The sequence below is a fragment of the Balaenoptera musculus genome, chromosome 5, assembly GCF_009873245.2.
Source record: "Balaenoptera musculus isolate JJ_BM4_2016_0621 chromosome 5, mBalMus1.pri.v3, whole genome shotgun sequence".
Classification (NCBI taxonomy): Eukaryota; Metazoa; Chordata; class Mammalia; order Artiodactyla; family Balaenopteridae; genus Balaenoptera; species Balaenoptera musculus.
In genome coordinates, this window is record NC_045789.1 from 104,945,468 (window position 1) to 104,960,870 (window position 15,403).

The 15,403-nt window shown below is 37.0% G+C and overlaps 1 protein-coding gene across 1 annotated transcript in view; it reads right to left on the reverse strand.

Annotated features, from left to right (window-relative positions):
• The window catches only part of TACR3 (tachykinin receptor 3), a 69,509-nt gene extending 54,480 nt beyond the window's left edge, over positions 1-15,029 (reverse strand). The window contains exon 1 of the mRNA XM_036853394.1: positions 13,943-15,029. Within this exon, the coding sequence (XP_036709289.1) occupies positions 13,943-14,958 (1,016 nt within the window). The 5' untranslated portion in view covers positions 14,959-15,029. The remainder of the gene's footprint in view (positions 1-13,942) is intronic.
• Positions 15,030-15,403: the final 374 nt, after the last annotated feature.

Below are 15,403 nucleotides of genomic sequence, written 5' to 3' on the forward strand. Positions count from 1 at the left end.
GAAAAGGCTACATATTGTTTGATTCTAACTATGTGATTATAGAAAAGACAAAACTATGGACACAATAAAAAGATCAGTATTTGCTAGGGGTTCAAGGGAATAGGGTTGAATAGGCAAAGCACAGAGAATTTTCAGGGGAGTGAAAATACTCTGGAGGAGACAATAATGATGGTTACATGTCATTACACATTTGCCTAAATGCATTGAATGTACAACACCAAGAGTGAAGCCTAATGTAAACTATGGACTTTGGGTGATTATGATGAGTCAGTTAGGTTCATCAGTGGTAAAGAATGTACCACTCTGCTGGGAGATGTTGATAACAGGGAGGCTATGCATGTGTGGGGGGCAGAGGATATATAGGAAATCTCTGTACCTTCCCTCAATTTTGCTGTTAACCAAAAATTACTCTAAAAGTAAAGTCTTAGAAAAAAATATAAAGGTATCATGAGTAGTTTGAATAGTGTTTACTTTATTCTTTCATATAACATATGCAGAGCCAACATGTTTTCTATACCTTGGAAGAGTGTTGTACTCCTTTGTGAGTTTGAATCAGCTTCCAACATTTTATCTTTGAACTTTGAAAGTGGTGAAGTATCTGAGAGTTTTTTTTTTTTTTTTATATGAAGATTTTTGCCAATTCTCTTCCTCTGGGACATCCTCATCATTTGTCACTATCATTTTCCTGAGGCCAGCCTGAGCTTTTTTTTTTTTTTTTTTTTCAGTGAGGTCCAGTTTATTTCCCCTTTTCTTTCATAAAAGATAAGGCCTCTACTTGTACTGCACAAATAAAAATGGCTGGTATAAGAACCATAAAAAGTAAAGCAGACAGGTCCACATTATATTGTAGCTACTACGTATTTGGAATGTACAAAAACCTCTTCAATAAAAATTTGTTAAAGACACAATTTTCTGCAGGTACAGGTCCAAGAATGACAGCTGCCTACATCTGAAACATGGTAAGAACGACTCTCTGGTCCTACTGCTGACATTAGCTATAAACAGAGGCACTTGCTTGTGAATCTTCTTGCTCATACTGATGCCATTCAGCATTGCTCCTTTAAAGAGGAAAGGCCACCAAAATCAAATTAGTGCTTTAAAACATCTGATGGTTTTTATACCGGCTATGGATTTGCAATAATAGTATGTGTCTCTCTCTTCTCTTCTTCCCCTTTTTGCCCCTTTAATCTTTCTCCATTCCCTTTCCCCTAACTCTTGTCAGCCATTCCTTACTGACCAGTGGCAAATCTGCCTGCTTCAGAAACAAACAAGTAACAAAAACCGGCAAAATGCCATCTTACTCTGCAAACCCAGGGCGGCATTGGAGGAGCTCAGGCTGTTGATAAATTCACCTTCACTAATTTCCTCTGGCTGCATATTTAGAGTCTCTTGTAAAGTGACTGTCAACATTCCCTTATTCAGCTATTCTTCTTCATCTTCACCTATATTGGATTTGAATTTCACTTTCAGTGTTATCACTTTTTATTTCTTCCTCTTTGTTGGCAAGTCCTTCTCTTGATTAGCCATTTTTCTAAGGTGTCATTTGAGTTTATCATTGAAAGACAATGAGGCAATGCAACTATGTGCTTTGCTGTCTGTGCATGAACTAAGATAATCAGTGACCAATCAGTAACAGATTTTGAGAAATAGGAATATGATTGGTCACTGATTATAAAGTGCATCTGTTATTTGTGGAGTGATTCATGAGAGCTTAAGAGCTAGCAGCTAATTTTTTACTTTATGCAAGTACTCACAGTTAATGTGACATGGTAAGAAAAACTTGAGCCATGCTGTTGAGAGGACTGGTGTTATATAAATAAATAATCTTGGTAACTGAAATTTGTGCAAAGTAAGGATTGCATGTATTGAATTGTGCATGCATAGAATTGGGTATGTGTGTGTGTGTTCTTTGGCATATGTGTTCTATTTTTTAGCTGCTAAAACTTTAAAATGGTGTCCTTTTATATGTTTCTAAGGAGACCTGTTTCATTCTTGCCCATTAAAGATAGTCTCAGCAATGGTTTTGTGACTGGTCAATGGGGATTGTTAGTAATTTCTTACATAGGAAAGCATTGTAATCTATTATTTAAAAAATATTATTACACTAGTTTGTTTGTGAAATACCACAGCCTTCAACATGAAATTTAGCTTATGTAAATCTTTGTTGAAGAGATATTGAAAATATTTTTATTTTAGGAGTAAAACATTTTAAGTTAATGAAAACATGATGTAAGTTTAAGAGTTTTGAATTTATTTTATACCATGTAGTTAACTTAATGGGGAAAACGGCCTTCATATATTTATTTAATTTGAAGGTATAAAAATCAATACATATGGCACTATGATGTCTTTTAAATTCAGTAAGTTTATTCATCTAAGAATTCTGAATTGTGATTAATAGTACTTATTCAACATAAACACTCAATTGGTGAGTTTTTAATTTCTTCAAAATTGTTTCCTCTGCTCATTTGAAAATCTCCTAATCTTTTTCTTTATAGATGATTCAGTTTAATATGATAATCACATATTAGGTTGCATAGAATATTTTAAATGTTTTGTTTTTATTTAAATAGTAACTACTCATAGCCAATTTATTAGGAGATATTTTCTATACTTCTATAAAATAAGGAACTTTAAAAATGCTTCTACATTTCTGAGTTTTTCTGCTCTAACACTATAAATGTGCTTTCCCCTGATATGTGTTCCCAGTTACCATAGACTCTATCTATTCTTCATTTACTCAGTTGAGACACAGGTCTAGCCTTGTCCTCATGGAACTTAGAATCCAGGGCAGACATACAAAAAACAATAAACATTGCAGATGAGCTAATTGTATAGTATTTTAGAAGGTGATACATGTCGTAAAGAAAAATTTAAAGCAATTTCAAATAGAGTAGTCAGGGTCCAGAAGTAGTACAGGTAATGAACAATGTGTCTGGAGTAAGAGTGTTTCACACAGAGTGTAAGATCCTGAGGTGGAAACACACTTAGTATATTGATGTAACAGAGGAATCCAGTGATGGTGGAGCAGAGTGGTGGAGTGTAAGTAGTAGGAGATAAGGTTGGAGAGTAACAAAGGACCAGCTACTATAAATTCTTATAGACCATTGTAGGAACTTTGATTTCTACCCTGAGAGAACTGAGGTGCCATTGGAGGATTTGTAGAGGGGATATATGATCTGACTCATTACAGGATCTCTCTGATTGTTGCATTGAGAACAAACCAAAGGGGAACAAAAGCAGGGGTAGGGAAACCAGTTAGGTGAGAAATGATATTGACTTGGACTAGGGAGGCAACGATAGACATCTTAAGGAGTGATTAGATTCTACATATATTTTGAAAGTAAAAGTGATTAGATTTTCTTATTGATTGAACATAGAGTATGAAAGAAGAGATGAGTGAGAATATTTCCAAGAGTTCTGACCTAAGGTTCAGATTTTTGACCTCAGAAGATTGTAGGAGGAGTGAGTTTCAGAGGAAAATCAGGAACTCAGTTTGGAGCATGTAAATTCTGAGATGCTTATTAAACTTTCAGATGTTGAAGTTCAATAGATTATTGGATTTAGGACTCTGGACTACAGCTGAGGAATTCAAGTGAAGATATTAATTACAGTTTCATTAGGATATGGGACATGTTTGTCTTGTTTATTCCAGTGTGCCCCATATCTATACAATGTTAATACTTAGAAGGTACTTAAGAAATAGCTATTGAGTGAATGACTACAAATATAGTGATTTGTGTGTTGGTAAATGTTTAACCACAAGCACTCTAAGGAAAAAAAAACACAGAAACAAAACAAAACTCATGACTTCTAGCATTTGCAAATTTCTATGGTGTAAATACTCCTACCATGATTTCAAGCTACCAAAGTAACATCACTAAATGCAGAGTTGAGAAGAAATGTGCACAATTGATTCCCTCTAACAAGTATAAATCAGCTCCAGAACACAATTGAGGCCTTTGTTGCTTAGGGATAAAATCAGATACACATTTTCCTTACTTACAGGTATGCGTAAAAGAAAAATTTAAATAACCTTGATACTTGGGCAGATTTGAAGGTAAAAAAAAATCATAGATGATAATACAAACTCAAAATAGGGGACTTCTTAAGCAAATATTTAAAAACTTTTGTCATGTACCAGACTAAATAATAGAAATACTAAGCTAATTTATCCCTGTATCTTTAGGCAGTCTTCTAAATTACTCCACATAGGTGTGATATCTTTGCATAATTCCCAAGAAAAAGATTTCACAGTTTACAAAATAATCCATTGTAATGTTAACGGTACTCTTTTGCCAGAGATGTCTTCATGATTTCTAAATTAGCCTAGAAAGTGTGTTAAAAATGTTGCCATAAAACATCTATCACTAAAAATCTATACAAAGTTTAATCAAGTTGTTCTCTCCTTGAATCCAAACTCTTTAGCATGTATCTCAGAGTCATTATTAGGTCCTTAAACAGTATTTATTTATTTAATTAATATTTACAATTTTTATAGTGATAAAATATACCACACATAAAATTTACCATTGTAACTATTTTTAAGTGTACAGTTCAGTGGTACATTCACATTATTGTGCAACCATCACCACCATCCATCTTCAGAACTTTAATTAATTAGCAATGTATTTTGTTTCATATAAAAGAAGTACATTTTGTTGTAGATAATTAGAAAAGGAAAAGTATAAAGGAAAACAAAATTACGCAAAATCTCAGCATTCAGAGAAAATCAAATCTATATCTTATTGCACATATAGAATTATATCAGCCTGTTAAATCCATAGTCTAAAAATTCATCATGTGTTAGAGATCCTGCTGAGTCTAAAGTGGGATTCAGACTCTGACTGTGTCTAATGAAGTGGTGGGGCTTCAAACCCTAGTTGTATATTTTGCACCATTTATCCAATGTACCAGTGAGCAAGCCTCAATAAGAATGGTTTATTCTCAAAGCAATGAGGCATAGGGAAGTAGGGAAACAATTCCTCATCCTGGACATGTGGTTTAGAGCTGAGCCCCAGGGAGAGAGAGTTGCAAGCAGAAGATGAAGGAACACTGGTCTTTAAGAATTTGTTAATGGAGCAAAGATTAGGGACAAGATAATTCCTCCAAATTCTGTTTGGAACATAAATAGACATCACAAGAACTTCAGGCAGAGGGCAGTTTGTAATTTATGACTTCTGCAGATTTGGATGTAGTGTGCCCAAAACAACTGGAGAAAGGCATGGCTTTTTCCAGAGACACTGTTATGTTCTGTACCAAAGTGTTGACATTGCTGTTTCTTTCTTTCTCTCTCTCTCTCTGTCTGGCCAGGGTATGGTGAGGAGAATGGAAGTGCTAAGGAGGACTACTGATGAACTCTCATCAGACTTCCCTAGGGATTCTTTGAAATAATTGGAGACTAGCAAGAAATGGTTTATAAGCAAAGGTTATGGACTAAAAAAATTTGGATATGCATGTTAATGTTAGCACATTTATATACATGTGCCTAGAGACTTGAGAGAACTGAGGTTATATTCAAATGTAATTTTAAAATTTCTACATAGAATTTCATTTTTAGATGCCTCATCATTCATTTCTTTTTGTTGGGCTTTTTAGTTGTTTTCAGTTCTTTGAATTTTGATTTGAAAAATATCTTTGAACATGTTGGAAAATTGCACCCTGAAATATTTTTTACAATATATACCCAACTGTTAGATTAAACCATATGAAATATTAATTGACATTTTAAACTATAAAAACTGGCAATTACATATGGTCCAGTCTAAAATCATGTGTTAAAATGCCATGTTTACTACAACTTAGCAATCTCTGCCGATTTTATTGGAAAAAAGTTATATCTCATCACTTTAATTTTTATTTGATTACTTTTATGATTCTTTTATTCAGGAATCTGGATTGTGTGCTTACCATGTGCAAAACAGTATGATAGGCATAAGGATACAATAAAGACTAAGAACAGAGGGAACTTGTCTTTATGATGTTTATAAGTTTATTAGAGGAAATTATTAATCAAGTATTCTTAATTTAACATATAAAAATGCTATGACTAACATGTGCTAAGAGAATCTACAAAGTGACATTTAATTTAAATTGGGAGGCTTATGGAACATTTCCCTGTGAAATGAGATTCAAGCTGTTATCTAAATGAGGAGTACATTCAACTAATGAGGAATGGGCAGAAGGGAATTTGAGACAGAAGGAAAACTGTGTTTAAAGGCTTTATGGCAAAAAGATAGCATCGCACATTTAGGGACTTGAAAGAGGATCAGAGTGGCTAGAACAAAGATTAGGAAGTTGAGGTATGGTATGAGTTGAAGTTGGACAGGTCAAGGAACCAGGCTATACAAGGTATTATTATCTGGATTAAGAATATTCTTCTTCTCATAACAGCAATAGGAAAACATTGTAGCATTAAGTAGGAGTGCAGAAACATCTTCTTATATACACTAAGGTGGATTAAGACTGGATGTGGGGAGACCAATTAGGAGGTGTTTTTAGTAGTCCAGGAAATATATGATAGTAGCTTGGACTAGGGAAGTGGGGGTAGAGTCAGAAAGAAGGTAATAGATTGGGAGCTATTTGAACAACCGAATGGATGCTTGTACTGTTTATTGAAATGGGAAACACTGGAAGAGGAAAAGGTTTGGAGGTAAGATAATGGGTTTGGAGGACTTTGAGGAGCTTTTCAGACACCCAGGTGGAAACGTCAGGTACATGAGCAGAGCTTAAAGAAGGTTTAGAGGATTTTAAGCCGGTGATCCATTTACTTTTTGAGTTTTAAAACATATGTATGTATTATTTCTGTCTTACATGTACTTACTGTAATTTAAACAATTAAAGTAAAAATGTTATAGAGTAAGATAAACATCTATATCTTCATAACATATAATGTCCAAGATTTATAATTTGTTCAATAAATTTTAATAACCCTGTATGGTAAATTTAAAATGACATGATAATGTGGCACTATTTTAGTAATTAAAAAATATATCTTTATTTATGCATGTACATAATGTAATATGTGAGATATACATATCACAAAAAATGAGGGGAGAGTTGAAATGTGAACGTGAAGATCATAGATAGGATATATTTGGGGTGTAGGACAATTACAGGTAAATTTAACTTTCTAATATTTCTATTTTTAATTTTTTTCACTGTGCATGTATGATCCTTATAATGAATGAGGGGAAAATAAGTTTAAATAAGAGACTGGTAGAGAGGATGAATCAGGATCAGAGATTGGGGACTGGAATGAGAATGATTTGTAGAGCTTTTGCCGTATGTTACAACTTTGAATTATCTGATTCTCTAGCTATATCCAAAGTTCAGGTGAAAAAAAATACTTTTGGAGGAAATACATTTTATCCTTTTTCATAGTTTTTTCAATACAACAAACCAGACCATCTGGAAACTGTGCTCAGATAGAGGTTTTACCCTGAGAACATCATTCACTGAGTTCTGCTTTGGCATATGTCTTTGGCCTACTCAGAGGAATGCTAAGCAAACACCTATGGGAAATCTTCTTTTGCATTTGTCACACTGTGGTTAAAGACACTGTCCTCTTAATTACCCATACAAAGAATTTCTTGAAACTCAAATATCAGAAATTCCTAAGCCCTTAAGGAACGTGTATATATTGTTTTTACGGACAGTGTAAACAAATTTACTAATTGTATTTCCTTTTTTGTGTGTTCACTAAGAGGCTCAGAGACATATTTGAAGCTTAACTTTCATAAATGATTGGGAGTCTTTGACCTGAATGTCCATGTTATAACTTCACTCCCATCTTGTTTTTATTTTCTCCCTTTCTATTTTTTCCAGTTTTAATTTTTCATTCATTTATATTTGTCCACTTTATTGTATGGATTGTTATGTGTCTTCTATAATTCAAAAGAAAACCAATTAGATAATAGAAAAAATGGAAACTGCTCATTCAAAAGTGAAAAATGAAGCTGTGGGTTTGAATGAGGTCACTTAGAAATAGAGAATAAAGTAAGGACAAAATCAGGTCCAGGATTTGGTATTGTGGAACCTATGCATTTAATTACTACATAGAGGCAGAGAATTAGAAATAATTCTAATTATTGAGAATTAATAATGCCATGGAAGAGAGGCGGAGGGGGTAGGAGGTGATCAGGACAGTCGTAAGCCAAGAGGCAATAGCCACCTGTGAGGAATACTACTAAAAGGTCAAGGAAGTTGAGGACTAAATGCTCACTGAATTTCTCAGTAAGGCTCTTTGGGTAGAGTGTTGGGAAAAGAGTTCAGATTTGAATGTCTTGAGAAGCAAATAACAGGTGAAAAATGGAGATACAGAATATAAGCAATCCATAATTTAATGTTTGTTAGACACTTTTATTTCTTCTTTTGTGAATTCTCTGTTTGTTACTTTTGTTCTTTTTATATTAGAGATATATATTTTTATTAGTGTGTAAGAATATGTTATATATTCAGCATTTTTTATACTGTGTCTGTTAAATATGATATAAACTCCTTTTTCTCCCAGTGTTGTTAATGTAACATTGATATCAACTGGAGTCCTGCTAGTTATCTAAGAGACACTTCTGATTTCACCTTACTTTGTCATGATTTTATGTTTCATTCATTCAATTAATACACATTTGTTGCTTTCATTATGTGCTCAGGATTAATTTTATAAGAATTTGCACTTGAATTTGTATTTGTTTGATAGTTTTAATCGAACTTTCACAGCACACTACAGCAGTAATTTTAGTGACTGCAAATGGGATATTTTAAAATCCTTGAATAAGAACTACAAATTGTAAAAAGAGCTAAAGATTCATAAAAAATTTTCTAAAAGTAATCTTTTCCAAAGCGTAGTTTTAGTTACTATTTTGCAAAGAATGCAAATGTAAAGCAGTTTATCTTAGGCTAAGCTCATGCAGTTTATCATCTGGGCTAAATAATGAGTCAAGTCTTACTGTAATAAAGAATATAACTGCATGGGCAGTGGCTCTCCCTAAAGTAGAGAGGAATGAGGAGATTGGCTCAGGCACTAGAATTAAAGACTGACAAAGATGTTTTTAAAAAAAATTTACCTAAGTATTTATAACCATAATATTTAAAGCAATGGTAAAATTTACCACAATACATTTACATAATTTGTTACCACATTGAGGCCTTATGATTTTTTATGACTATATATTTTCATCTGTCCATAATAAGCTTCAAAAAAATAGAGGTTCTATGAATACTTTGCATAACAGCTTTATGAAAAGCAAATTTTTTAAAGTATAGCATATAAGATAAATTTTTATCTATTTGGCTAGAAATATAACTTACTTCAGTTAGATTAAATATTTATTTTACTAATTATTTATGTCAGGTGTCCCTGGGTTTGAAGAATATAAAGTTTTTTTTGCTGTGTTTGTTAATGCTTTTGAATTATTAAATAAAACATATTAAATTACTTCCTTAAGGTTTCCAGGTAAAAAACAGTGACTGTCACTTAAAAAATTCTTTAAATATTTTAATCAATACTGGACCCTATGCCCTGAAATTGTCCCTTACTATATGTTAATAAACTTTCCTAGAGTTTCTAACTTAACTTCAAAAATGTGCTTAGAAAATGGAAGAAAATATTTTCTATTTTCTAATATCCCTGTATGTCAAGTGGGATATGCCATAAATTTTTAAAAAGATAATATTTCTATTATAAACTGTTCTATTAATTTTCTAACATCTGCATTCTCAATTAAAACATAGGTAATATATACGTAAGATGTGTTATATCTACATGTAAGACATATAGCATAAACAAGTGCTAAATTATAATTTAAACCTGTAGTCACCACAACTCCTTAGGAACTATAAGAGAGTATAGAGGTTAAGAATAGTACAGGTCCTGTAGTGGACTGCGGTGGTTTGAAGCTCTGCTGAATGATCTTGGAAAAGCTGAGCATCTTTTAGATAAATGTTATGTTTAAATGTTACATTTCAAAATGGCAAATTTGGGAAGGATGGTGGAGAGAAACAGTGACTTCATTGGCAAATAATTCCAGTGTGTTTGTGTGTGTGTATGTGTGCGTGTGTATGGTGAAGTAGCCTTACAGGCAAAAAGGAACTATGTAGAACTTAAAGGTGATTTCTTGGCCTATAAAAACATAGTTTTGCAAGAATTTCTAACAAAGCAAAAGGACAGGGTGTTTCAGGATAAGATCAGAACCTATGAACTCACATTCAGATCTTTAGTAGAGTTATCAGTAGTACATAAAAAATGTGGAATTAGAAATCAAGCAATTCTCCCAGTGCAGAATGAGTGCAAAACACTTAAAGGAAAATAACGCCTTTACTCAACAAAATGTGTGACTGTTGGCTTGAGTTTCTCCATTTGTAAAATACAGGTGTTCATTAAGGAAGCATCTACAATCCTTTCAGGTCTAAGATTTCTGAGGTCATAGGAGGTTGCAAGCATTTTGCTGCAGCTGAAGGAAAGCCATAAGTGCCTGAGTCAAAGCTGAAGTAGTTTTAAACCTCAGAAGATCTTTTTGATTTTAGGCAGGGGGACACAGTGGGTTCAGTACATTTTCCATTTAGGCTGGGAGGATACAATTCAGTTTACATTAAATGGGATTCGAAAACACTCACAATTCAATAATCAAGTGTTAGTATCACAGTCTAAATGATGTATTCCCTTATCAGTTAAGACCTAATTAGGGTTTATATAACTATATGGCTATTTCAATAAAGCATGAATTATATAGGGAAAGATAATTTCTTGAGCATATACTGTTAACTATGTTCTATACGGGGCAGGGAGTCCATGCAACCATAACCAAAGGCACCATGACTCACCTAAACTTCCTAGGATGGGTCAACCTTGCCAAATTGAATCAATAAAATTACTGCAGATACCACAGGACTAGTATTTTCAGTTCATGTTTGATAAGACACCAATGCAGAAAGATTCTGTGGACTGGTAAACTATTGAGAATTCTGTTATATCTGTATACCCTTTGATTCTAAAAATTATCTCTATTTTTGTAATCCTTTTTTGTCAGTTGCTCAAAGGAAACTATTTTTTAAGCTTATTCTTTTTTTTAAAATTAATTAATTTATTTTTGGCCGCGTTGGATCTTCATTGCTGCCCGCGGGCTTTCTCTAGCTGCGGCGAGCGGGGCTACTCTTTGCTGTGGTGCGCGGGCTTCTTACTGTGGTGGCTTCTCCTGTTGCGGAGCACGGGCTCTAGGTGCGCGGGCTTCAGTAGTTGTGGCTCGCGGGCTCAGCAGCTGTGGCTTAGGGGCTCTAGAGTGCAGGCTCAGTAGTTGTGGCACACGGGCTTTGTTGCTCCGTGGCATGTGGGATCTTCCCAGACCAGGGATCAAACCCATGTCCCCTGCTTTGGCAGGTGGATTCTCAACCACTGCACCATCAGGGAAGTCCCAGGAAACTAATTTTTTAATTAACAGTTTTAAAAAGTTTTTCAGTATCTGAACTGAGTATGCTTCAGATTTTGTTGCAAATTGTACGCTCCTAAATTTTGAAGAGTTTTGGTAATTGAATAATGTTTTCTAGTAAAGAAATAGGAAAGAATAAGTAGTATTTATTGATTTCAAACCAGTGAGTGTGATGAAATAGCATTACATTATCAATTAAAATAACTCCAAGACCATTTCAGATTTTGTATAAATATTGGCAGAAAGTGATTGGGAAAATGACCTTTTTTCCCCTCGCAGACTTGAAATACCAAATTCACACACTAAATTTTCATCAAATTTCATAATGTACCATTAACATTTCAATAACATTGTGAGAATTTTATAACATGATATGCTAATGCCTCTCCTCCAGATCAGAACAAAGAAAAATAAATAAAACAAAAACAAAAAATAAAGATGCTCAAACCAGTTATTTGTAGTGAGGTGGATGGACCTAGAGTCTGTCATAAATAGTGAAGTAAGTCATAAAGAGAAAAACAAATACCGTATGCTAACACATATATATGGAATCTATTAAAATGGTACTGATGAACCTAGTGATAGGCCAGGAATAAAGATGCAGATGTTGAGAACGGACTTGACGACACAGCGGGGGAAGGGGAGACTGGGATGCAGTGAGAGAGTAGCACTGACATGTATACACTACCAAATGTAAAATAGCTAGCTAGTGGGAAGCAGCCTCATAGCACAGGGAGATCAGCTCCGTGCTCTGTGATGACCTAGAGGGGTGGAATAGGGAGGGTCAGAGGGAGGCTCAAGAGGGAGGCGATATGGTGGTATATGCATACATACAGCTGATTCACTTTGTTGTACAGCAGAAACTAACACAACATTGTAAAGCAATGATACTCCAAAAAAGATGTATTAAAAAAAAAATGCTCAAACCAAAGAAACATTCCTTTCTATCTTGGCAGAGCAAGATTAGAGGCAATTTCACTTGTTCTCCATCTTGGGGCTAATTTTATTTCTTCTTTGTACTCACCTCTGTCCCTACAAAAATGAAGGGGTGAGATACTTGTGGAAAATCAGAGATAAAGGGGAAAGGAAGATTGGCAGTTTCAGAAGCTTTTAAAATGTGGTTTTATGCTTCCTTATCCTAGTCAGTGGCAACTAACCACTGCTCCTTCAATTTAACCCCCTGGGCGTGGCATTTGAAAATTGTTTCTAAAGCTTTATGTCATCAAGACCTCTGTGCTCATTATTTCAAAATAGTAAACACAGAGGATGGACTTATGGGAAAAAAAAGTAGTTTTTTCTTATTTTTTTCTCATAATGGTGGCTTAATGTAGTAAGAATTAATATTAAGCCTCATTTTATTTTGAACAAGTTTGTTAATATAGAAAAAAAGTGTTTTTTTCTTTTCACAGATGAGAACATTGTTACTTGAAGTTAAAGTGACTTCAATCCCCTCCCCCCGCCTCCATGCATCCCCCTTGCAAGCTGCCAATCACAAAATGAAGACTAAAATCAACTGGTGTGTTTCTTTTTTAGCATAATATTGAATTAAAATGTAACTATCAGTAACAGGTAGAGGTTTACCATTGTGTTAACACAGTATGCATAGTCCGAAATGTTCAATATGAGAAAGAAAATACACACAGAAATTTCATAAACTGGAACATGAGGACAACTGTTGGAGGTCTCTCCAGCTTCTTAAAATTGCTTGAGAATCTCAGAATCCCCACTGTAGATGGGGGGACATTCTAAAAGATTATCTTCAACAGTTATAAAGTGGTGTGCCTCATTTCTTAACCACTTATTCTTTGGGCTTTTTATTGCCCATCATCTGAATGATTTGGATGCCATCTTCCAGACACAGGGTTTACCCATCTCATGGCCTTCACAGATTACTGGAAGTGAAATCTACCTGAAACACTGTGGAAACTGCTAGCTGACGGCAATCATTTGGAGGGAGCTTGTTGCCTCTGATGGATCCTCCATAACTGAGAGACCAAACCAGTGTTGGCCTTGGGGCAAGGATGGGGAAGGGGTTGGGTGGTGATGAGGACCAGCAAACCAGAGGGAGGAGAAGGGTAACTTATCATTCATTTCTCTGACAGAATAATGACTGACAGAAGGAAGGCCACAAAGTACATTTTACAGATAACATAATTTTTGTGGCAATTGCTTAAAGCCATCTGAGAAAATGTGAGAGTACTAAGCGTTTCTAGCTGAGTTTGTCCTACTTGGAATGACAGATTTTCCCCGTCTCTCTCATTTGCCTTCTTCAGTCCTTCTAGATGCCCTTAATGGGGATCAGGGGATTAGGGTGGGAGTGGGGAGGCCATAGAAGCAGAAACCAGTTCAGCCATTAGAGGACTACAAATGCGTTAGTGACCTCCTTTCTTCAAGAACTTTTTCCTGGTCCCTTTCCTTTTATCAAACCCATTTTGTCACCATTTCCTTTGTAACCTTATCCCACCGCCCAGCCCCTCTCTCTCCCTCCTCCTCCTCCTTCCTCCCGGTCTTCTCCTCACCTGTCCACTGCAATGGCAGTCATAGAGTAGATGCTGGCGAACACCGCTGTGATAGGAAAGAAGTTCTGGAAGCGACAGTAGTTGGCGCCAAAGTACCACTCGCTGTGAAGCGCATAGATGAAGTTGACCAAGGTGTTGAAGGCGGCCATGGAGGCGTCGGAGAAAGCCAAGTTCACGAGGAAGTAGTTGGTGACGGTCCGCATGCGCTTGTGGGCCAGGATGATCCAGATGACGATGAGATTCCCGAAGACCGCCACGGCCACCACCACGCCGTATGCTAGGGACCAGAGCGCAATGCGCCAAGACGGCTGCACGAACTGGTTGGTGAGGTTGGCCCGGAACTGCGAAGGCGCCGCCGAGGCCGCGGCCAGTCCCAGCGTGGAGGAGGAAGCGGAAAGATTGCCGGCTTGGACGAGCAGTTGCAGCCACTCAGGCTCAGCCTCTCCCGCGGCTGCCCCAGCCTCGAGCGCGGCACTCGGGTTCCCGGCGTCCGCCCCCGCTGTTCCCCAGTCCGTCCAGTTCGCGGCTACGGGGAGCGAGACCATAGCGATGGGTCGGCAACCCGGCTCCCCTGACTCACCCGCTGTCCGCCCGGGCCGTCTCCCTCGAAGTTCTTCTCTGCTTCCCGGTAGCTTTGCTGCGGAGTGGACCTCAGCCCCGCCCGAAAGCGAGGTAGAAAGGTACCCACAGCCCTTGCTGGTTAAGGTATGCTTTGAACCTGCAGGTGATGGGGAGAAGGGAGGCACTTTCTCCGAGGAGTCTGCGAATCTAGCAGGCAGGAAGGATGAGACAGTCGGAAAAAGAGATGCTAAGGGCTGTCGCCCGCGGAGAACTCCGGGGCCGCCCCTGCGCGAGTTCCCGGGCACCGGCTGGAGCGCTGAGCATCGGGGGCTGCTGCGAGCTTTATAGTTTGTCATAGTGCCCTGCTTTCGTGACGTTGTGCGGAGCTGACGAGCCCCTTCTTGGGATACGATTGCCCTCCTTTCCTCCACCCCCGCCCTTTGGGTTTCATTCATTCGCTACTCGGCGGGTTGATACGCTGAAGGAAGGGCTGCACTTTTTCATACGTAATTAGAATCATTGCAAGATTGTTTTTCGTCTTTTAACTTCAAGATATTTTGCTGAGGTCCCTGCTTTCAGACATTTACTGTGGACTATTCTTTTCTAAACCAATTAAGCCATTCACCCGTAAAGCAAAGGTACGGGCCCCGGGGATTTTTCAGCTAGGGCTAGAGCATGTGTGGGTGCAGCCGGCTGCGGACTGTGGGCACCGAGAGCCGCGCGCTTTGTTAGGTGCCACTGGTTTTTGGAATTTCACTCAACTTTCTGCTCGTGTGTTTCTATTCTCCCTTCTCAGATCCTGTTTCTTCTCGTTCCCCCTTCCCAAATCCACCCATTTCCCCTCTTCCTCTAATCTCTATCACCAGAAATCCGACCCCTCCTCTCCCCCAGGCAGAGAGA